Source organism: Kogia breviceps, chromosome 9 (genome assembly GCF_026419965.1).
Source record: "Kogia breviceps isolate mKogBre1 chromosome 9, mKogBre1 haplotype 1, whole genome shotgun sequence".
NCBI classification, from domain to species: domain Eukaryota; kingdom Metazoa; phylum Chordata; class Mammalia; order Artiodactyla; family Physeteridae; genus Kogia; species Kogia breviceps.
The window spans coordinates 1,835,786-1,858,672 of record NC_081318.1 but is presented as its reverse complement, the minus strand read 5'-3'; the positions used below and the strand labels follow the sequence as shown (position 1 = coordinate 1,858,672).

The window sequence follows — 22,887 nt, the reverse complement described above, 5'->3', positions numbered from 1 at the left end:
CTTTTTCTTTTTTTTTTTAAACATCTTTATTGGAGTACAATTGCTTTACAATGGTGTGTTGCTTTCTGCTGTATAACAAAGTGAATCAGCTATATGTATACATATATCCCGATATCTCCTCCCTCTCGCGTCTCCCTCCACCCTCCCTATCCCACCTCTCTAGGTGGTCACAAAGCACCGAGCTGACCTCCCTGTGCTATGCGGCTGCTTCCCACTAGCTATTTTACATTTGGTAGTGTATATATGTCCGTGCCACTCTCTCACTTCGTCCCAGCTCCCCCTTCCCCCTCCCCGTGTCCTCAAGTCCATTCTCTACATCTGCGTCTTTATTCCTGTCCTGCCCCTGGGTTCTTCAGAACTTTTTTTTTTAAGATTCCATATATATATATATATATATATATATATATATATATATATATATATATGTTAGCATACGGTATTTTTCTTTCTGACTTACTTCACTCTGTATGACAGTCTCTAGGTCCATCCACCTCACTACAAACAACTCAGTTTCGTTTCTTTTTATGGCTGAGTAATATTCCACTGTAGATATGTGCCACATCTTCTTTACCCATTCATCTATCGATGGACACTTAGGTTGCTTCCACGTCCTGGCTACTGACAGGCTGACTCTTGCCGGGGGCTAATGCAGCTGGTGACTGAGTTGAAGCCAGTGCTCACTCACCATTCCCCAAATCCTAGGGCCATCAAGAATTATGCTCAATCTACTCTGCCTGTGCCCTGTAAATGGAACAAAGCCTGGATGATAGCACATGTTTACAACATGGTTTACTGGATATTTTACACCCACTGCTGAGACCCACTGCTCAGAAAAAGAGATTCCTTTCAAAACCTACTGCTCACTGACAATGCACCTGGTCACCCGACAGCCCTGATGGAGACGGACAACGAGACTCACGTTGTCTTCACACCTGCCAACACGACAACGCTCTGCAGCCCGTGAATCAAGGAGTAATTCTGACTTTCAAGTCCTATTTAAGAAATACATTTTGTAAGGCTGTGGCTGCCATAGTGATTCCTCTCATGATCTGGGCAAAGTCACTTGAAAACCCTTTGGAAAGGATTCACCATTCTAAATGCCATTAAGAACATTTATGATTCATGGGAAGAGGTCAAAATACCAACATTCACAAGAGTTTGGAAGAAGTTGATTCTAACCTTCATGGATGACTTGGAGGGGCTCAAGACTTCAGTGGAGGAAGTAACAGCAGATGTGGTGGAAACAGCAGGAGAACTAGAATTAGAAGTGGAGCCTGAGATGTGACTGAATTGCAGTAATCTCAGGATAAACTTTCACAGAAAAGCATTGCTGCTTATGGAGAGCAAAAGAAAAATGGTTTCTTGAGATGAAATCTACTGCTGGTGAAGATGCTGTGAAGATTGCGGAAATGACAACAAACGATTTAAATATGACATAAACTTAGTTGATGAGGCAGCAGCAGGGTCTGCGAGGACTGAGTCCAATTCTGAAAGAAGTTCTACCATCGATAAAACGCTACCAAACAGCACGGCACGCTGCAGAGAAATCACTCGTGACAGGAAGAGTCAGTTGATGCAGCACACATCACTGTCGTCTTATTCTAAGAGCCTGCCACGGCCACCCCCAACCCCGGCCTTCCGCAGCAGCACCCTGATCAGCCAGCAGCCAATGTCGAGGCAGGACAAGACCCTCCCCCAGCAGAAAGAATACCGACTAAATGAAGGCTCGGAGGATGGTTAGTATTTTTTAGCAAAGAGGTATTTTTTTTAAACATCTTTATTGGAGTATAATTGCTTTACAATGGTGTGTTAGTTTCTGCTGCATAACAAAGTGAATCAGCTATACATATATATACATCCCCATATCCCCTCCCTCTTGCGTCTCCCTCCCACCCTCCCTCTCCCACGCCTCTAGGTGGTCACAGAGCACCGAGCTGATCTCCCTGTGCTATGCAGCTGCTTCCCACTAGCTCTCTGTTTTACATCTGGTCGTGTATATAAGTCCAGGCCACTCTCTCACTTTGTCCCAGCTTACCCTTCCCCCTCCCCATGTTCTCAAGTCCATTCTCTACGTCTGCATCTTTATTCCTATTAGCAAAGAGGTATTTTTCAATTAAGGTATGTACATTGTTTTTTAGACACAATGCTATTGCACATTTAACAGACTACAGTATAGTGTAATCACAACGTTTATACGTACTGGGAAGCCAAAAAATTCGTGTGACTCACTTTGTTGCAATATTCCCTCTACTGCAGTGGTCTGGAACCAAACCCACAATATCTCTGAGGTATGTCAGTCTGTATACTGTTTAGCTTTATATGTCTATTAAATACCTGTGGATAGACCACCCAACCTAAAGGAACGTCACCACAACCACTGTGCACCCATGTAGCCCTCCCAACCACACACCTGCTGCACCAACCTGACCAATGGTAACCACCAATTTGAACCGCCGTGCTCATCACTTAGTTTTTTTTTCTGTTTTTTGTTTGTTTGTTTGTTTTGTGGTACGCGGGCCTCTCACTGTTGTGGCCTCTCCCGTTGCGGAGCACAGGCTCCAGACACGCAGGCTCAGCGGCCATGGCTCACGGGCCCAGCCGCTCCGCGGCATGTGGGATCCTCCCGGACCGGGGCTCGAACCCACGTCCCCTGCACCAGCAGGCGGACTCTCAACCACTGCACCACCAGGGAAGCCCACTTACTTTTTTTTATGATGGTAAAGTATATATAACATAAAATTTACCACTTTAACCATTTTTAAGTGTAGAGTTCTGTGGCATTAAGTCCATTCACACAGTCATGCAACCTTCACTACCATCCATCTCTAGAGCTTTTTATATTCTCCAACTCAAACTCTGCACCCCATTGAACAGTAACTCCCCATCTAACCCCAGCCCCTGTACACCCACCATCGACTTTCTGTCTCTATGAATTTGACTACACTAGGACACTCATAAAAGTGGAATCATACAGTATTTGTCTTGTTGTGCCTGACTTTATTTCACTTAGCATAATGCTCTCAAGGTTCATCCATGTTGTAGCATGTGAGAATTTCCTTCCTTGATAAGGTTAAATAATATTCTACTGTATGCACATACCACAATTTGTTTATCTATTAATCCACTGATGGATACTTGGGTTGTTTCCACCTTTGGCTATTGAAAATAATCCTGTCATGAAAATGGGTGTATAAATATCTGTGGAGTCCTTCCTTTAATTCTTTTGTGTACACACCCAGAAGTGGAATATTTGGATCATGTGGTAATTATATTTTTAATTTTTTGAGCAACCACTATTCTGTTTTCCACAGTGGTCGCATCATTTTATATTCTGACCAACAGTGGACAAGAGTTCCAATTTCTCAATATCCTCACCAATACCTGTTATTTTCTAGCAGCCATTCTAATGGGTGTGGAGAAGTATCTTCTTGTGGTTTTGTTTTGTTTGTTTGTTTTTGCGGTCCTTTTGTGGTTTTGATGTCCCCTGCATCGGCAGGTGGACTCTCAACCACTGCGCCACCAGGGAAGTCCTCTTCTTGTGGTTTTGATTTGCATTTCCCTAATGCCTAGTGAGACTAGGGTCTTTTCATGTGCTTATTGGTCATCTGCATATCTTATTCAAAGCAATGTCTATTCAAGTCCTTTGTTCCTTTTTTAATATTTGATAGAGTAAGTTCCATCACCATGTTCTTCAAAATTGCTCTGGCTATTCTTGGCTCTCTGCCCTCCCAAAGAATTTTACTATCTCCTTGTCGCATGCCATAAGGTAACCTCTTAAAAATTTTATTAGACTTGCACTGACTCTAAAAAATAATTTGAGAACTGGTATTTTTATCATATAAAGAAATTCATAAACATAGGATATCTATCCAATTATCTAGGTCTTCTTAACATCTTTCAATAAGATTTTTTCTTTCCATATATTACTTCAATAAAGTTTTAAAAATCATTTGTTGGGTTTATTTCAACATACCTTAGTTGTCTTGCTATTATAAAAGGTATTTTTAATTAGATTTTCTGTTTGTTGCTGTTATTTATTGATTTTCCTATATTAATCTTATATCCAGCTTCCTTGCTAAATTTTCTTATTGGAATTATCATTTATCTTTAGATTCTATAGGATTTTTCAAAAGACAATACCATCTGTTAATCATGACTATTTTGTTTGTTCCTTTCAATTTTTTCCTTTTCTTGTCTAACTGCACTGGTAAAGAACTCTACTATAGTGTTGTCTATTGTTAGAAATAAAAGTACTCAAGATGGCATCCCAATTTTAAAGTAAATACTTTTAATATTTTACTGCTAAGAACAATGTCAGCTGCAGTCTTACAGTAGATATCCATTATCAGGTTAAGCAAGTTCCCTTTAGTTCTTAGTTTGCTTTTTAATCATGAATGGTTACTGATTTCATGGATGTGTTCTGTGTCTCTTCTGAGGTGTTCACTTGATTCTTTTCTCTCATTTACTCTGCTAATATGAATTACAGTCATAGATTTTCTAGTGTTAAACCAACCTTGATAGCTGAAATAAATTTTTTTGGATGATGATCTTTTGTGTTGGACTCAGCTTATATTTTCTGATTCACAAGTATTCATGAAAAGGAATGGCATATAATGTTCCTTTCTCACATTAATCCTGTCTGCTTTCAGCATCAAGATTCCACTAGTTCCATAAAATACAACTATGAGTGTTCCATCTTCAAACCTCCAAACAAATTTGTTGAAACTGTAGTTATCTATTCTTTAACGTCTGGTAGAACTATCCTGGAAACTGTCTAGACTTGATTTTTATCAGAATGACTCAACAGAACTTTCATTTCTGGCAATATTGAGGACGGGATATCCTTAATTCCCTCTGCCAAGAAAAGTCTAAAATGCTAGATCAAATATTTTCAAATCTCTCTGAAATCTTTTCTTTGTCTATTAACTCTGAGTAATGTATCGAATTTGGCCCCTCTCACAATGTTGATTTTTCCCAGATGTCTGGTCATCTTCTGAGTCCCTCCTCATCTTTATATACACAGGAGTTTTTGTCCTGCTTCTTTCTTTAATCATCTCCTGCCTCTGGTGACAGTGAATCTAGAGAAGCAGGCTCCAGTTCTGGGTGAGGTGTCTCGGTAGCTTGTGCCCTGGTGGGCCCTTGTAAGTTTACCGACTCTCAACTTCCAGGACCCACGTGCTCTGCTTTAGCGCACAGCAAGTGTTACTGCTGCTTGCTGATGGCAGCTCCTCTCTGAGCACCCGGGTCCTTTCTGTTCTTCACATCCTTTAGCACATGATTTTAATTTCTGATAAAACCAGGTCAAAGGAGAATTTGAAGAACACATATACATAGATAACCAGAAACAATAAAATCAATTTGCTAATAGATGCAAAATGGGATAACATTCTGTAGGACAATAAAATGAAATGTTTGGAGCTATCTTTTGCATAGGGAAGAAATCAATTACATCTCTATCAGAAAAATTACTTTGCATTGCTCTCAGTTTCCTACAAGCTAACTCTAACCCTAAGGAGATGTAATATAGCCAAGCCAACAGAAAATCAGCCAAAGGCGCACACCCCTATAGGACCAGAAAATCCCCAGCATCCACCAGACGATGGCTAGAACTCCAATGACAGAACACCCAGGATCTTCTTTGCCCATTTCCAAGTCTTGGACAATTTTTCATGGCACTAGAAAATTTATGTACACAAAATAAATTATTAAAGTAAGAAGGACATAAAAAATATATATATACTAATTACAATTACACAATGATCCAAGTACAAATGTTGACAGGTAATTTGGAATGATATAAAATACAATGTAGGGTTAATTGGCTTTCCCTAAACTTGTTTAAATTATAATTAAAATATTAATGAAAAACCGATAAAAGTCAAGATACACAGGAGAATCAGCCAAAATCATCAACCTTGTGAGCATGCTTCATGCAAGCCAAATGAGACACAGGGAAATTAAAGATCCTGGAATACACAGACACATTTAGGAAGGGCTTGTACGTTTGTAGAAATCATCTGGGAATCCTGAGAAGGAATTTCTGAACACTATATTGGAAAAGATCATCTTTAAACAACCTTAAGGCCAGGAGAGGCCAAAACAGCTACAAAGCTAAAGAGGAGAGGCCCAAAGAAAAGACTGCGCCCCACACTTGTCAACGAAATCAGAGCCAATTCAAGCAGAGACCACAAAGCCTCCCAGGTCTGGAAAAAAGAACAAAGAATGCCCCCAAATTAACAAATAACTGAATTCCAGACAAAGGGCCAGTAAAGCTAACAGGTGGAGAGATAGAGGAATCAGGTACATCAGTTTAAGATGACAGATTAATAATCACATACATTTTTACCACAGAAAACAGGAAAAATATATAATAAATACATAATCAATCAATCAATTGCACTGTCCCTAGCAGCTGCAACAGTACCTAGAATACAATAAGTGGTCAATAGGAATTAACTGAATGAATTAATTATGGTAGAAGACAAGAGTTCCATCAGCAGAGTAGCAATGTTGAGAAATCCCTAAATGATAGAAAGTACTTGGGATCAAATCTATGGAGAAATGTCCAGGGGAAATTATAGACTAAAAAAAAAAAAATTAAAAGAAAATAAGAAAAGTAAGAAAAGAGCAGTGATTCCAGGCACTACAAGTTGTAAAAAGTCCAGAAAGATGTGTAATTATACATAAGAATTTTTAAATATTAAAAAATAATAGGTAAGAGTAATATTACTGTATACCTTTCTTTAGAATAACTGAATGAGAAAAATTTACTTAGATTCACTCTTTTTAATCACCTCACAAAATTAACCACAGATAGATTAAAATATTAGATCTTTGTAAAAACTCACAGAAAAAGTATCTAAAACAGAATAGACTACATTATTCATCCTTGGCTCTGAAGGAATAAAAACACTTTCAGAACTAAACCAGTATCAAATTACTAAGAAAGAGTGTTAGATTAAAATGGAAAAAAGCTTGGATAAAATGTAATCAGGTCTTGTTTAGGCCTGCTTATATGTTTGTTGTCAAGTCCTGAGTTTTCTCACACAATTAGATTAAAGACAATTAAGTAGCCTATGTCACAAGTAGGACCAGCTCAAAAATTTATACATATGATGAATCTTAATTACATTAAATCAACTTTCTAAAACCAACATTAATTATGTTTATTGAAACCACTTAAAATTAAAATTTATTTAATTATACGTTATGTTAAAATGATATTATGCATCAGGTTGAAATGATAAAATGATACATAATACTCTGAAAAACACTTTATGCTAATTTCTTGGTTTGGGGTCTGCCAACAATACAGGAAGTAATATCAAACCCCAACTCCTGTGAGGTACAGGCCTATGGACTAACTCTCAGGGGAGACTTCTGCCCAGAGCTAAGGCTGACAGACGCTCCCCATCACTGTGTGTGTGTGTGTGTGTGTGTGTGTGTGTGTGTGTGTGTGTGTGTGTGTGTGTGTATGTAACAAGCTCCCCATCACTGTGTGTGTGTGTGTGTGTGTGTGTGTGTGTGTGTGTATGTAACAAGCTCCCCATCACTGTGTGTGTGTGTGTGTGTGTGTGTGTGTGTGTGTGTGTGTGTGTGTATGTAACAAGTTTGCCCTTTGGCTGAGGGCTTTCAGTGGAGCTTCAGTTCCAACTCCTAGCCTGAATGCATCCATGGTCCTGTACCACCTTGTAACTACCTCCCTCCCTGCCCTAGCTCCCTAACTAGGGCATGTGCCTGTTCGGTTTTGGTCCTTGGAGATTTTATGGAGGTGAGTTACAGATATATCATTATGTAGAAAACAATGCTAGAAGGCAGTGTGGAGGTTACTTTGTGTGGGAATGAAACTGGAGGCAGAAAACACAGATGGACAGTGGTTTAAATAATCCAAGTGAGAAACGATGAAGCCTGAACTAAGGTAATAACAGAAAGAGAAGAGATATCTTATTCAGAATACTTACAGTATATTTGTTATATAATGCAATAAGCTCTTATCACAACATAAGGTACTTCATTAAATATCTTCTAAAAAAAATCAGAAATAGCATTTAATTCTAGGCATTTAAGGAGGAAGCACCTAGAGGGGTGGGATAGGGAGGGTGAGAGGGAGACGCAAGAGGGAGGAGATATGGGGATATATGTATATGTATAGCTGATTCACTTTGTTGTAAAGCAGAAACTAACACACCATTGTAAAGCAATTATACTCCAATAAAGATGTTAAAAAAAAAGAAGGAAGCAAAAATCATTAAGAGATCAGATAAGTTTTTCTGATATTTCAAAAAGGATTTTAAAAAAATTTTAAGAGCTTCACAAGTCTGTTTAAAAACAGACTGCTTATAAAACTTAATACTCATTAATTAATGTGTAAAGAGAAACATTAATATCAAGTAATCCCAAATAAAACAGGAAAGTATAAAAGTATTTAAATCCAGCACTATAAAACAACTTAAAATTTCTTCTTCGTGTTCCAAGAAAGATAATAGGAAACGTTTCCTTTAAATTGACCATTTCACTATATTTCTTTTTCTACTGTTCAGGTGTCCTTATTTTTTGTTTTTGCCTGCTCACCTTATTTTTGATAACTAAAAGAACATACATTTTATTTTTTTTTTTTAACAGTTCAATTGATTTAAAAGTCAATCACTCTAGAACAGTAAGAACTTGTCTTCCTAGATGAGAATTTCCTTTCCTTAACAGAAAGTGTGCAAACCAATAATTTTTAAGTAGTATAACTATTAATGACTTAAGTTTAAAGAAAAGTACATAATATACTGCAACATAAAATATTACCTAATGTCAAAACTATCAAACAATCCTATTGCCTTTGATGTGTCTAAATACACAACTTTTATTTCTGGTACAAATGGGCCAAATAAATGGGTTGTAAAGTAATATACCAAGTTCCAGCTATATATTGGCACACATTTCATAGAAATCAGGAGGTTAACACTGTGACATGCTGAATAAATGATTTTACAGACAAATAAATATGAGTTTAAATGCCAAATAAATAGAAGATTTTAACAATCCAAATTCTAGCCTCTTGGGTGAGCTCTCGTCCTACAGGTCTGTGGGTATGTATCATAATTGTGTAAGAAGCTCTCTAGTCAGCATTAAATCTGATGTCTAATTTTACTTTCAAATAAAGTTCATTCCAACCAAGGGTAGGTAGTTTTCAACTCCCTCAAAAAAAGTTTTAGAAAGGAGACTCTAATTGACAACAATGGCTATTCCTATGAAATTGTTTTATGAATATTCAAGTATTAGAGCCAGTTTAATTAAAAGTATAATTACTTTAAAATCTGAACCTGGTGATTTTATATTTCCTCCCTAGCAAAACTTCTCATTTAACTAATTATGAGACAGTAGTTGGTAATTTAATCATCATATAAAACAAAGTTTGAAATTCAGCTACCTATTAAATACCTTCTTTTTACAACCCATACTGTTACAAGATAAAACCATTTATATTTCAAAAAGTAAATAAACAAAGCTATGCTGACGCCACTCTAATTTCTTACATTGTTTTGTTATCACATATAAAGTTATACCACACAAATCTTCCTGATTTCATTATCAACTTGCTCACCGTTGGTACATTTAAGTCCCTAATAATAACTGCCGCTTCTACTGTGTCTTGGTGCTTTACAAACAGATTTGGTGAAGTAACCCGAGGACGAGGTAAGGACCGCAGCCCATTTTCCAGATGGAGACACTAAGCACCGTGCCTGGACTTCCAGGTCGGTCAAAGAAGAGGCAGCATTAAGTCCAGGTCTTCTGAAAGCCAGAGCTTATAGTTTTGCCACTATACAAAACTCTTTACGCAAATAAAGAGACAATCTAGCCTTACAGTAGAAATCTCTCCTTTTTTGATAAATGGAGAGAATCATACCATCACCAAGTATGCAGGAACTGAGCAATGTGCTATTTACCAATAACTCTTACTGAAGTTATAATTTAGTCGCCTCCAACATGCAGCTGCACTGAGAAGAGTGACAAAATTAACGTCATTTCATCAACTAAATGATTTTTAACTCAAAATTATGAACTCAAATAATTTTTAAATGAAATAAATGTACCCTTTTCTTCAAAATAATACTTTTCTGTGTCTTTCTCCGACATCCTATACGTCAAGCTTCAATGTCTGAAGTGCTCAGTTTATATTATTATAACCACACCTTTTACAGTAGAGTCACAATTCCAACAGGAACCTTGCATGTAACAACGCTACCAGAATCAAATGTTTTGAAAATAATCATTCTTATCTATATTGTTTCTATGGAAAAAATTAGTCCTCACAATTGGAAGAGGGTACAGGAATTCTGTTAATAAATTCCTGATTTTTTTTTTCTTGAAGGTGTTGGAAAATCAAATTAACACATAACAATAGTTAGTGAGATATGACTCCATTTTCTGTAATAAACACCAAGATCAAAACGAGACCCAAGGTAAATTTCCTTGAAAGGTTCCCAGCAGGAGTTTCCCTTTTTTGTATGTGATTTCCTCTCACCCACAAAAACCATGCAAATATGCGCATGTGCCACTAACACTAAGCAGCACTTCCTTAATCACTCATTTCCAACAATTTATGGATGATCAGTGGCAAAAACGAGCAAAAATAATGAAAGAATGCAATGAAAGCTCACTGCGACCGAGCTGGACTTCCTACTCATTTCTGTGTCTCTTTAAGATGGAGGCCTGATACAAATTAGCCACTGGGGGGAAAAAGTCATCTGGTCATAAAATACAGTACAAGGTCACTTTTATGTAAGTTTGCCAAAAGGGACATAAACCAGGACAATTTCAAACTGTGACACAGGATAGAAACATATTAGAACGATGCCTGTTCCCCCTCTATTGTGCTGTCACGGTGCTCAGCTTTATAGGCCTTCCAAGCACCGCACCCAGCTCTTGGCTTCCACCTGGCCAGTCTAATTAATTAAGAAAGGAAGTCACCTCAGATTTTGTACTTTTTGCTTTTATTATCAAGCACTTCGTTTGAAGTTCTAGGAGTTAACCTCTTAATCCTACAGACCGTGTGCTATGTTCTGGACATCTGGGGGTGTCTGGATGGCTTAGGTAATTGGTCAGGATGTTGCTGTCACTTATGTTAAATGTTATACCATGACTTCAAACCAAAGATAGGCATTAATGGGAGGCACAATATAAAGCTGCTCCCAGAAACATCTTTGGTTCATGAAATAATCTGTCATGGAAGGGTTTTTTTTTCTACTTTCATTAAGTTGCTGAATTTTTTCCTCATGACATTTTTTTCCCTTATGACATTTTAGTTCAAAGTAAGATGTTAAGATACAATGCGAAACAAACACAGTCCTAACTCCCATTTAAACCCTAGCCAGAGGCTAGACCGGTTCATCATGCAATCGAGAAACGCCTCCTGGCATCAGCCCACATCATCTCGAGGCCTCTCTGAGGCAGAGCGGGGAGAGAGCCTCACACAGCTGACCTGTGCGGAACGGGAGCAGGAGCGCCGTCGGCCCCAAGACTCACGCTCGGGCGCGTGACTGAGCAACCGAGATAAAAACCGTGGGGAAAACATGTCTGCCACAAAACAAAAACAAAACTCACCAGACGTCACCTCTTCACCAGAGTTGAAACATAAGATGTAAGCTTGGGCTCAGCTTCAAACACACATGAACATATGTAATGCTTGCTACAATATATACGGGTGACAGCCTATAATATAAATAATCTAGATTACATAAAAATTTAACTGCTAACAGAATTCCAAGATAAAAGGTACCTTCTTACAAAAAAGAAAAAAGAGAGAGAAAGAAAAAGAAAAAAGAAAAAACCTTGCTTTATCAAGACCACTTACATTCTCCTACCCTTGAGCACTGTAAAGAATGGGAATAGCTAGGAGATGGTCCCAATAAAAAAGAAACATACACCACGGTAAGGAGAGAGAAGAAAGGCGATTCAAGGCCCTTAAAAGGACATGGTCAACCCCCCAGGCCTAAAATGTCCTGTTTGAATTAACATAGTGGTTTAATTAAAAACTAAGTAGAGAAGAATTCTGCTTAATTTGATTTTCAATTCAAGCTCTGCATCCGCCATGGCCAGTGGCCAATTTCCGCATCTCGGCACAATATGCAAGGGGCTGCTTTAAAATCGATTGCCCAGGGGAATCAATGGGAGTTTGGTTGGACCATATGCCATTTAGGGGCTCCACCAGACTTCAACATAGTAAAACAACACCAGGAAGTGGCCAAAGGAAAAAAAAAGGAAATTTAACTGAACTATATTACAAGTTTGTCCTTACTCAAATTATTGTGCTGAAATCTACCAATTAGAAGTGTTTTCTAAGCTCTCCTCAATGTTGCCGTGGAAGTAGATAGGTCAAATGGAACCAATGAGCAAAGGGTTTTAAAGGGATACACACAAACATATACATGCTTCCCAGCCAGCTGTGTCAAAGATGTCAGCGACCAACCCCCTTCATCAGAGCAGCAGAGTTCCTGACTGCGATACAACCTACAGCTCTGTGGAAAGTGCTACAGATCTCATCAAACACTGTTCAGAACCTGTGCAAGTAAATACCAGATGATCTTATATAACAGAAAGGTATAATACTGCAAGGCTCAAACATATACCGAACACATTTAGACTTGCATATACAACGCTAATAATAACCCTTGCAAATTCCATGTAACTGAAAAAGGTGAATATTGTAAAACGACATGCCATGATTACCCTGATTTTAAAGCTCTCTAAACATTTCTAACAGGTCTACATGCACCTTCTCTTTCTCTTTTTTTTTAATTTTATTGAAGTATTATACTTGATTTACAGTGTTGTGTTCATTTCTGCTGTACAGCAAAGTGACTCAGTTATACATACATATTCTCTTCCATCATGGTTTATCCCAGGATATTGAATATAGTTCCCTGTAGATGCACCTTCTCTTTAGGCAGTTTTGATTCGGCTTCAGTACATGCCATTTCAAAATGGGAAAAATAATTTGGAATCTTAACACCGCCTAAGATAATAATACATGAAAAATGAAGAGCTGACTCTATTTAGTTGCTTTCTAATGATCTATCCATTTAACACTGATGCTTCCTAGAATACTTATCAGTCAAATGCATGAAGCTCTAAGATACTGACAATAATACCTAACATTTACTGAGCTAAATCCTGGGCTAAATGCTTTACATGAATAATCACCTCTCATTTAATCCTCCAAATGAAACAGTAAGGTAACTATCATCACTATACCCATTTTACAGATAGAAAACCTGAGGTTTAGATGATGTAACTAGCCCAGGCAGTCTGACACTAAAGACAAATTTTCTCACCTTAGTACCTGCAGTCTCTCTTCCATTGCCCCCTCCCTCAGCATACTAATAGGAGAATTATTCTACCTCTTCTCCTCCAAGCCACAACCCCATCTCCCTCCTTCCTTTAACAGCATTAAAGACAAAACACTTTAATTTGGTTTCTGTAACTCCCGTTCATCCCCAAGCTACCAGATTCTAAGAAACGGTAACCATCCTGAGCTCTGCCTTCTCCCCCTCTTTTTAAATCCTTCACCGTGGGGACTTCCCTGGCAGTCCAGTGGTTAACTCTGCACTCCCAATGCAGGGGACCTGGGTTTGATCCCTGGTCGGGGAACTAGATCCCACATGCCGCAACTAAGACCCGGCACAGCCAAATAAATAAATATATTTTTAAAAAATCCTTCGCCGTGTTTGGGAATTAACTGGATTGGTCATGTCGACAGCACCCTACAATCACTCAACACATCAGTCCCCTCTGAGACCATGAAATGTAGCTGGTGACCTTGAGGAATTCTGAGGAGGCTGACATAGAGATGTGCTTAGAAAAGGCACTCTTCTAATCATGTATGAAGAGACTAGAAGTAAACTGTTTAGAGGGAAGAACTGCTGTACAATTGTGGGGGCAAGATATTTTTACTTACCTTCTTAGACCCCTCCTCAAGCCGATTCTCCCGTTTGACCTTAGTCTACAAGGCGGACAGGAGAACAGTAAACCACTGGGTTCTTGCGTCCGTCGTTTTTAATTCTAGAGATGGTGCTAGCTCTGCTCCAACAGATTCAGCCAAGTCCCTTTTCTAGTTGGTTAGTTCACAGGAAGGGAGGGAAATAATTTGGAGACAAAGGGGTTTGTCCATATTGCACACTGCTTTCTAAAATAATTTATTTAACTAATAACTAGATTTTTATGAAAAGCATAAACTAGGCAGCACACCTTTAATTCCAAACATGAAAATATATTTAACACTGAGCTTTCCCAGTTGCTTTTGTACTTGGTAAGATTACATATGAGACAGAGCTAGGGGGAGGGGAGCACTGTGCATGTTTAAAGCAAACATCAACATGGCAATTTTAGTGACATATGTTGAAACGCTCTGTTTAACAGAGCCAGGTGCATGACTGATTCAGTGTGGTGACATCTCTACCAAACAGTGTCTCGCACTGTGTGGTGCATGGACTCCTTTCCCTAGTGACATATGTTGAAATTCTGACGTGTATTTATCTCTAAATATGCTTAAATAAAACAGTAGGTGCAAAAATTCTTTTCAAAAATCCTCTGCCAACTCCCTGTTGTCTACAGCATAAAACCCAAACAATGTGGTAGAGGACTCAGACCTCCAGGATCTGATCCTGACAAGGGGTCTGTAGCCATTCTCCATTCTACAGCTAAGCAGCAGCCAGCCACTCCCTCAATTCAGGCAGAATCCCGGCCTTTGCTCAAGCCTCGAATGCTCACCTGCAAGTCTCAGCTCAAGTGCAGGCTAACCCCTCCCTGAAGCTTCCCCAATTCCCCAGGCAAATCAAGACCCCCCCTCCCAGCCGCTCGCTGTATAAACGTTCATCCACCACATGCTGCTTGTTTTCATCTCTGAGGTCATCCTCTCTTGATCCCTTGAAGGCAAGAACCCTGTCTTTTCACTTCTGTACCCAGCAAGCTCCTTTAACAGCATAGTAATTACCACTAAGTGACTAGTAAAACTCTGTCAAATGTATGACTATCCATCAAAAGGCTCCAAAATTCCACAGAAATTGCTTTCTCAAGCATCTCTGATGACCTTGTTTCTTCTCCATGCTCTTCCTTTTCGACCCCACTCTGATGTCATGTTTTCCATTCCACTCTCCTGAGCTCCGTCTGGGCTTCCAGGTCACACCCTCCTTGTCCTCCTACTGTCTGACGTCCCCACGCAAAGCCCTGCCTTTGCGCATTCCTCTGCCCGCACTGCGGTCCTCTTCTCCTCCCTCCTCGTCGGTGCCTGGCCTGTAAGCGACCTGGCTGGCTTTGACTGTGCTCTCCACATGCTGACCAGTGAAGAACGTGCGCACTCCGGGGAGGTTAGAAGCAAGCCCTGGGCTGCAGTCCTAGTTTTGCAATGGTACCTATGTGGTTCTTAGACAATTTAATAACATTAATATCTTTGGATCTCAGTTTCCTCCTTATAAAAGGAGGGTTTGAACTAAATCCCTTTCAGCAGCAAAACTTCCTATCATTCTTCATGAAATTATGAACAAAGAGTTTTTTAAACTGAAACTATGCAAGTCTTTCCCATTACATGGATGACTTAAATAATTTACATACGTCATTATAAAAAACAAACCTAATATATAAAAGCCAGTTTTCTCAATGTAGGTTTGACTACGACACCCAACCATCCGTTCTGTTTTAGTATATGTGCTGCCGAAGCGAGCACCCAACCATCCATCCTGATCTCAGTACATTCACTAAATATGAAACCAACCACCTATCACAATATGAATATGAATAACCATAACTAAAAATCAGGTGCAATGTGTCTATAAACTGTAACACTAGAACTCATTTTGTCAAGTTTAAAAGTCACCCCAGGGCTTCCCTGGTGGCGCAGCGGTTGAGAGTCCGCCTGCCGATGCGGGGGACACGGGTTTGTGCCCCGGTCCGGGAGGATCCCACGTGCCGCGGAGCGGCTGGGCCCGTGAGCCGTGGCCGCTGAGCCTGCGCTCCGCAACGGGAGAGGCCACAGCAGTGAGAGGCCCGCGTACCGCAAAAAAAAAAAAAAAAAAAGAAAAGAAATTTAATTCTAAAACATGATTCACTTACCTTTTTCAGGCCAGCAAAACCTTCTGATTCCAGAAAGAAAAAGGCAAAGGGCATCAACACAAATAAACAAAGATTGGAAAAGAGAGAAGCAAGGTTCCACAAACCTGTGAGAAGGATAACAATACAAGAAAGATGAGTTTAGATACTGACAATCTTGTCAAAGAAATTTACTGTGCTAAATTGTAATATCAAAGCTCTGTACTTTTTAATAGTAAAAATAAACATAAACTTGAATAGACAGGCCTAACAAATGACCTAAACTTAGAAATCAGAAAAATAATTACATTTTTCTATAAAATTTTTATAACTTTGTAACTTGTACCTATTGGGAAAAGACAATACAGAAACTAATAATTTTTCCTCATGCTCTAAAATTAATTCACTAAACATATGACATATGCAGAGATCCAAAGACACAGCCTCTTCAGACATATTGGCACCTGAATATTTAAATTAGAGCCAGTAGCATTTATCGAGCACTTAATAAATGCCAGATACTCTACTAAACATTTTACATGAATAATCTTGTTTAATTTAAGCCTCATAAAAACCCAAAATGTAATAATTAGCATTTATTGAGCCCTTATGTGCCAAGCACTACTCTAAGTGATTTACAGATATTATACAAACTCATTTACTCTTCACAGCAATCCCCCAAAATGACAGAGGCTGCTTATATAAAACCTGCCATGGCTGCAGAGCCTGCAAGTAGCTGCACTAACTCCTGGGATTTTTAAAAACCACTACATCGTAGAAGTTTTAGTAAGCAACTCCAAGTGGTAAAGAAAATGTAAGAGGGGCAAGCAAGCTCACATCACCTTTTCCCTTTCTGGCACATTCTGCACTCATAAAGTCACAACAAAAAGCAACTTAGATGACGATAAGACTAGATTTTTAAAAATACAGAACTTTAGGTATGTCACTGGGATAATATTTGGACCAACATCTCACTTTTTATAGGTAAAACACTCAATCTTGCTTTCTCAAGCATCTCTGATGACCTTGTTTCTTCTGTATGCTCTTCCTTTTCGATGGCTACAATCTTCATTAAAATTTATAAAATCAAGAATCAAAGATAAAAATTATGCTAAATATAAATTCAATGTACTACATACAATTATGATCCAATGCTTCTGAAAACAGGCAACTCAGGTTCTTTCAACACCCTTATTTACAAGGCACTGTTCCATGCACTGGAGATGTAGTAACAACAGAACACAAACCTCTGCCCTCACAGAGCTTCCTTTCCAGACAACATGGAGACTACACACTGAGCTCTCCGGGAACCAAGGAAACTAGTACTCAACTGCCTTGGTTACAAATTAACATGTGTTTCATAACTTCCCTAACTCCGTTTTGGAACAGCATGGAATACAAACAAAAAGAATGAATGTAGCACTTGTACAGGTTACCTAGAGAGATGTACTTCCTTTAGTAAATAAGGTGATGTAATTAAAAATCAATTTACAGTTTCTTATTCAAAAATCTAGGTATTTAAATTGAATGAATTTTACGATATATATTTATCTCAGCAGGAAATAAAACGTTTTACAAAATATTTTCAGAAACAATGTTTCACATCTCTCAGAGGAAAAACTTTAATTTGTACTTTTAAAAATAAAAAATGTTCTAAAATACTTGTCCACTTTTCAGTCTCTAAAACAAAAAGATGCTAAACATCTTAACCTTTTTCTTCATTCAAAGGGGTTATAATTACAGCCAGTTGTTGTATCGTGTTAATAACCAGGAAGAGCACACAGGATGGTGGCCAAACGCGCACACGGGACTTTCACACAGAGCTGGGTTCGAGCCCCGCCTGCACTTCCGTGTGACAACATTTCTAAGCCGCGGGTTCTTCACCCGTACAGTGAGGCTGAGGATCCCGTCTGCAGGTGGTGCTGAGAATGCGGTGAAATAGTACATGAACGACCATCACCACGCCTGTCACAAAATAAGCGCTTAATGACTTTCTGCTTTTAATAACAGTAACATCTCCAGAGGCTACCAACACACAGTGCTAATTAGCCCCTGTACCAAAGTACCATACTTTCTGAGAACCCATGTTCACTTTGCAGAAAATCACGACATATATAAAAAGTAAAACTATTAGTTTCTAAAAAACTTGTTGAGTTATAATTGACATAAACTACACACAAATTGTACAATTTCATAAAATGTGGCAGTTATGTCACCATAACCAAGATAATATACCCATCACCCCCAAGTTTGCTCACACCATTTTATAATCAGTGTCTCCTGCCACTCCATATCCCACCCCATTCTCCATCAGCCAGATTCTACAATTTATAAAAGTCTGTATTTTCTAAAATTTTCTATAAATGGTTAAGTGTAGTATGTACTCCTGTTTTTGTCTGGCTTCTGTCACCTAGCGCAATTCTTCTGAGATGTTTCAACACTGTGGCAGTATCAGGAGTCTATCCCTTTGCATCGGATTGAATCCAGTTTCTACACTGCATCCATCCACAGGCAAACTGCTATCTGGGTTGTGGCTCTCACAACTAAAGCTGTTATAAACACTCACATATGAGACTTCATATGGACACAGGCTTTCATGTCTTTGGGGTAAATATGTGAGCATGCAATGTCTGGGTCATATAGTAGGTGTACGTTTAACATTTTAAGAAACTGCCAAAATGTTTTCCAAAGTGGGTGTATAAATTTCACATTCCTACCAGCAGAATTCAAATCTCATCCACATTTTGACAAAAAATGGTATGGGCAGTCTTTTCAGTTTCAGCCATTCTAATAGGTGTACAGTGGTATCTCATTACTGCTTTAATTTGCATTTCCCCAATGAATAATGACGTGAACATCTTCTCATGAACTTATCTGTCATCCATTTACATCTTCTTTGCTAAAATGTCTCTTCAAATCTGTTGCCCATTGTTTCACTGGGTTTTCTGTTTACTTACTGAGTATACTTTATATACTCTGAATACAAGTCTTTTATCAGGCATATGATTTACAGATATTTTCTCCCACTTCGTGAATTGTCTTTTCAGCCTCTTAACAGTATCTTTCAAAGAACAAAACTTCTTAATGTTGATAAAGTTCAATTTATCAATGTTTTCTTTACGGATCATGCTTTAGCTCTCTTACCCAAGAAATTATGGTCTAGTCCAGTGTCAAAGACTTTCTCCTATATTTCCTTTTTACAAGTGTTACAGTTTTAGGATTTACATTTAGATCTATGATTCTTTCAAATTATTTTCTGTATATGGAGCCAGATATGGATTTAAGTTCATTTTTTACCTATGATTATCCAATTGCTCCAGTACCATTTGTTGAAAATAGCCTTTTCCACCAAATAGCCTTTGCACCTTTGTTAAAAATAAATTTACAATATGTTTGGATATATTCCTGAACTCTCTATTCTACTGAGTTGCCCTATCTATCTTCCTGCTAATGCATACAGCACGGTATCAATTACTATGGCCTTAAAATAATCTTTGAGTTGGGTAGTCAGTCCTCCAATTTTGTTCTCTTTCAAAGTTGTTTTGGTAAATATAAGTCGTTTGAATTCCCACCTAAAATCTGAGATCAGCTTTTCAATTTCTACAAAAAAAATCATCCTGGTATTTTGACTAAGATTGTGTTGAATCTATAGATCACTCTGGGGAGAACTAACATCTTTACAGTACTGTCTTCTAACCAATGAACACAGCACTTCCTTCCATTTATTACAGTATGCTTTAATTTTCCTCAGCAGTGTTTCCTAGTTTACAGTAAACAGGTCTCGCACATCCCTAAGCATTTCATATTTTTGATTCTACTGTATATAAACGGCACTGGTTTTTAAATCAATTTCCAGTTATCTATTGCTAGCATACAGAAATGCAATGGAGTTTTATATATTGATCTTGTATCTTTGCAACCTTGCAAAATTCACTTATTAGTTCTAATAGCTTTCCTATAATAGATTCCATCAGAATTTCTATATAGTCATATAATCTGTTAACAGAGACAGTTTTACTTTTTCCTTTCCGATCTCAATGTCCTTTATTCTTTAAAAATCACCAGAACCATGTTGAATAGAAGTGGTAAGAGGGGATCTCAGGGAAAAAAGCATTCAGCCTTTCACTATTAAGTATGATGCTACCTGTAGGGTTTTCATAGATGCTCTTTATTAAGATGAGGGAACTCCCTTCCATGCCTAATTTGCTGAGAGATTTTATCAGGAATGGACATTGAATTTTGTCATATGCTTTTTCTGTGTATATTGTGATGACCATATGAATTTTCTTTTTTAGTATGTGCATATGGTAAATTAAATTCATTGATTTTGTCAAAAGTCATGATGTATTACATTTATTGTTATATTTGATTTGCTAAAATTTTGTTTAAAATTTATGCATCTATATTCATGATGGATATTCTTCTATAGTCTTCATGTATGTCTGTCTGGTTTTGGTATCAGGGTAATGCTGGCCTCAGAGTAAGGAAGTATTCCCCCATTTTCAATTTTCTTAAAAAGTCTGTGTAGAATTGGCATTACTTCTTCCTTAAATATTTGGGAGGACTAAAAATGAAGTCTTCTTAGCCTAGAATTTTGTGAGAATGTTTGCAACATTGCCACGTCTGAGAGGGTTTCAGTAGTTTTTGCCTTTCAAGGAATTTTTCCATTTCTCTAAGTTCTTGAATTTATTGGCATAAAGGTGTTCATAATATGCACTAATTATGCTTTTAACAGCTGTAGAATCTGTAGTGATATCACATCTCTCATTCCTGATATTGATAACTGGTATCTTTTTTTTCTGATCAATCTGGCTAAAGCCCTATCAATATTATTGATCCTCTCATTGATTTTCTCTACATTTTCTGTTTTTTATTTTGTTCATTTCTCCTCTCATCTTTTTTTATTTCCCATCCTCTTATTTTGGGATTCATTTGCTCTCCTTTTTCTAGTTTCTTATGGTGAAAGCTGCAGGAATTAATTTAAGACCTTTTTTTCTTTTCTAAAACAGGTGTCTTTGTGCTATCAATTTTGGAATGTTTTATTTTCATTTTCATTGAGTTCAAAGCACTTTCAAATTTCCCTTTTGATTTCTTCTCTGACCTAAGTTATTGTGAAGTATGTTACTTAGATACCAAATACTTGAGGGATTTTCTAGATAGGCTGCTGTCACTGATTTCCCATTTAACTTGACTGTCATTAGAGAGCATATCTTATATGACTTAAAATACTGAGACTTGTTTCATGGCACAGAATATGGCTTTCTTGGTAAATGTTCCCAGAGTACTCGAAAAGAATGTGTATTTCACTATTGTTGGGCTGAGTGTTCCATAAATACAAATTAGGCCAAGTTAGTTAAGTGTTAAAAATCCTTAATTTTTTCCTGGCTACTTGTTCTATCAATTATTAAAAAGGGGATAGTGATATGTCTGAATATAATTGTGATTTTGACTATTAATCCTTTCATTTCTGTAAGTTTTTGCTTCATGTATTTAATAGGTATTTAATAAATAGGTATTTTTTAGGTAGGTAGGGAGATAATAGGTAACGTTTATTACTATGTTCTTTTGATGAATGAACCCCTTCATCATTATGAAATGATCTTCTTTATGCCTGATAACATTCCTTACCCTTTTCTGATAATAATATACCTATACCATCTTTCTTTTCATTAGAATTAGTATAGTAAATCTTTTTGCTCCTATTGCTGTTAACCTATGTGTGTGTTTACATTTAAAGTGAGTTTCTTATAGGCAGCATATACTTTTTGGCTTTTTTATTCAATCTGATAATCTCTGCCTTTTAATTGGAATGTTTAGACCACTGATGTTTATTGACATGATCAGACTTCAGTATATCAATTTGCTCTTTGTCTTCTACTTGCCCCACTGCTCTGTCTTCTCTTTGCCTTCTTTTTCTGTGACCCTTTGGATCAACTATTGTTATGACTCCATTCTATTTCTTTTGTTTGCTTACTGACTGTACCTCCTCTTTGAGCTACCCTAGGGTTGTCTGGGGTTTACCATACACACCTTTAACTCACCATAATCCGCCTCCCAGAGGTACTACGATGCTTCACGTGCAGCCCAAGAAACTCACAACAGTCTATGGTCACTTCTTTCCTCCTGGCCCTTGCATTATTGTCATCATGCGCTTTTACTTGCACGTTATAAAACTCACAATTTACTGTTACTATTTTTTATTTAAAGAGCCAATTCTCTTTTAATAAGATTTATATGATACAGAAATACTCTTTTATATTTACCCTCAAATCCGCCACTTCTAGTGATCTTCATTCTGTTTTACAGATCCAGATTTCTATCTTCTACCAATGTGCCCCTGCCTAAAGGATGTCCCTTATTTTGGGTAGTATAGGTCTGTGGTGATGAACTTTCACCTTTTGTATATCTGACACTGTCTTTATTTTGACTTTGTTTTGGAAAAATATTTTCACTGGATATAGAACTAGGTTGGTGGGGCTTTCTTTTTTTGGTACTTTAAAGATGTTGCTACCCTGCCATCTGGCTCGCATTTTTTTCCCACAAGAAATATGCTGGAATTCGCATCATTGCTCCTCTGTACTTTATGTCTTTTTCTCTGAATGCTTTTAAGATTTCTCCGTACCACAGGTTTTGACCAATCTGATGATGTATCTTGGCAGGTCCCCTGTAACTAGGGCTAGTTAAGCTTCTTGGATAAGAGGGTTTACAGTTTTCATCCAATCTTGAAGTCTTTCTGCCATCCGTTTTTCAAATATTTTTCTTAACCCTCCGTCTTTTAGGAACATCAATTATACCACTGATGCCCTGGTCAGTTTT

The 22,887-nt window shown here is 37.8% G+C and overlaps 1 protein-coding gene across 5 annotated transcripts in view; it reads right to left on the bottom strand.

The window, feature by feature from the left end:
• The window catches only part of LMBR1 (limb development membrane protein 1), a 144,379-nt gene that overhangs the window by 75,390 nt on the left and 46,102 nt on the right, over positions 1-22,887 (bottom strand). For 4 of the 5 annotated variants that reach the window (XM_059073697.2, XM_059073702.2, XM_059073704.2 and 1 more), the window contains one exon: positions 16,096-16,199. The exons of the other annotated variant lie outside the window; for it this stretch is intronic. In XM_059073697.2, coding sequence (XP_058929680.1) covers positions 16,096-16,199 — 104 coding nt within the window. The remainder of the gene's footprint in view (positions 1-16,095; positions 16,200-22,887) is intronic. 5 annotated transcript variants of the gene reach the window in all.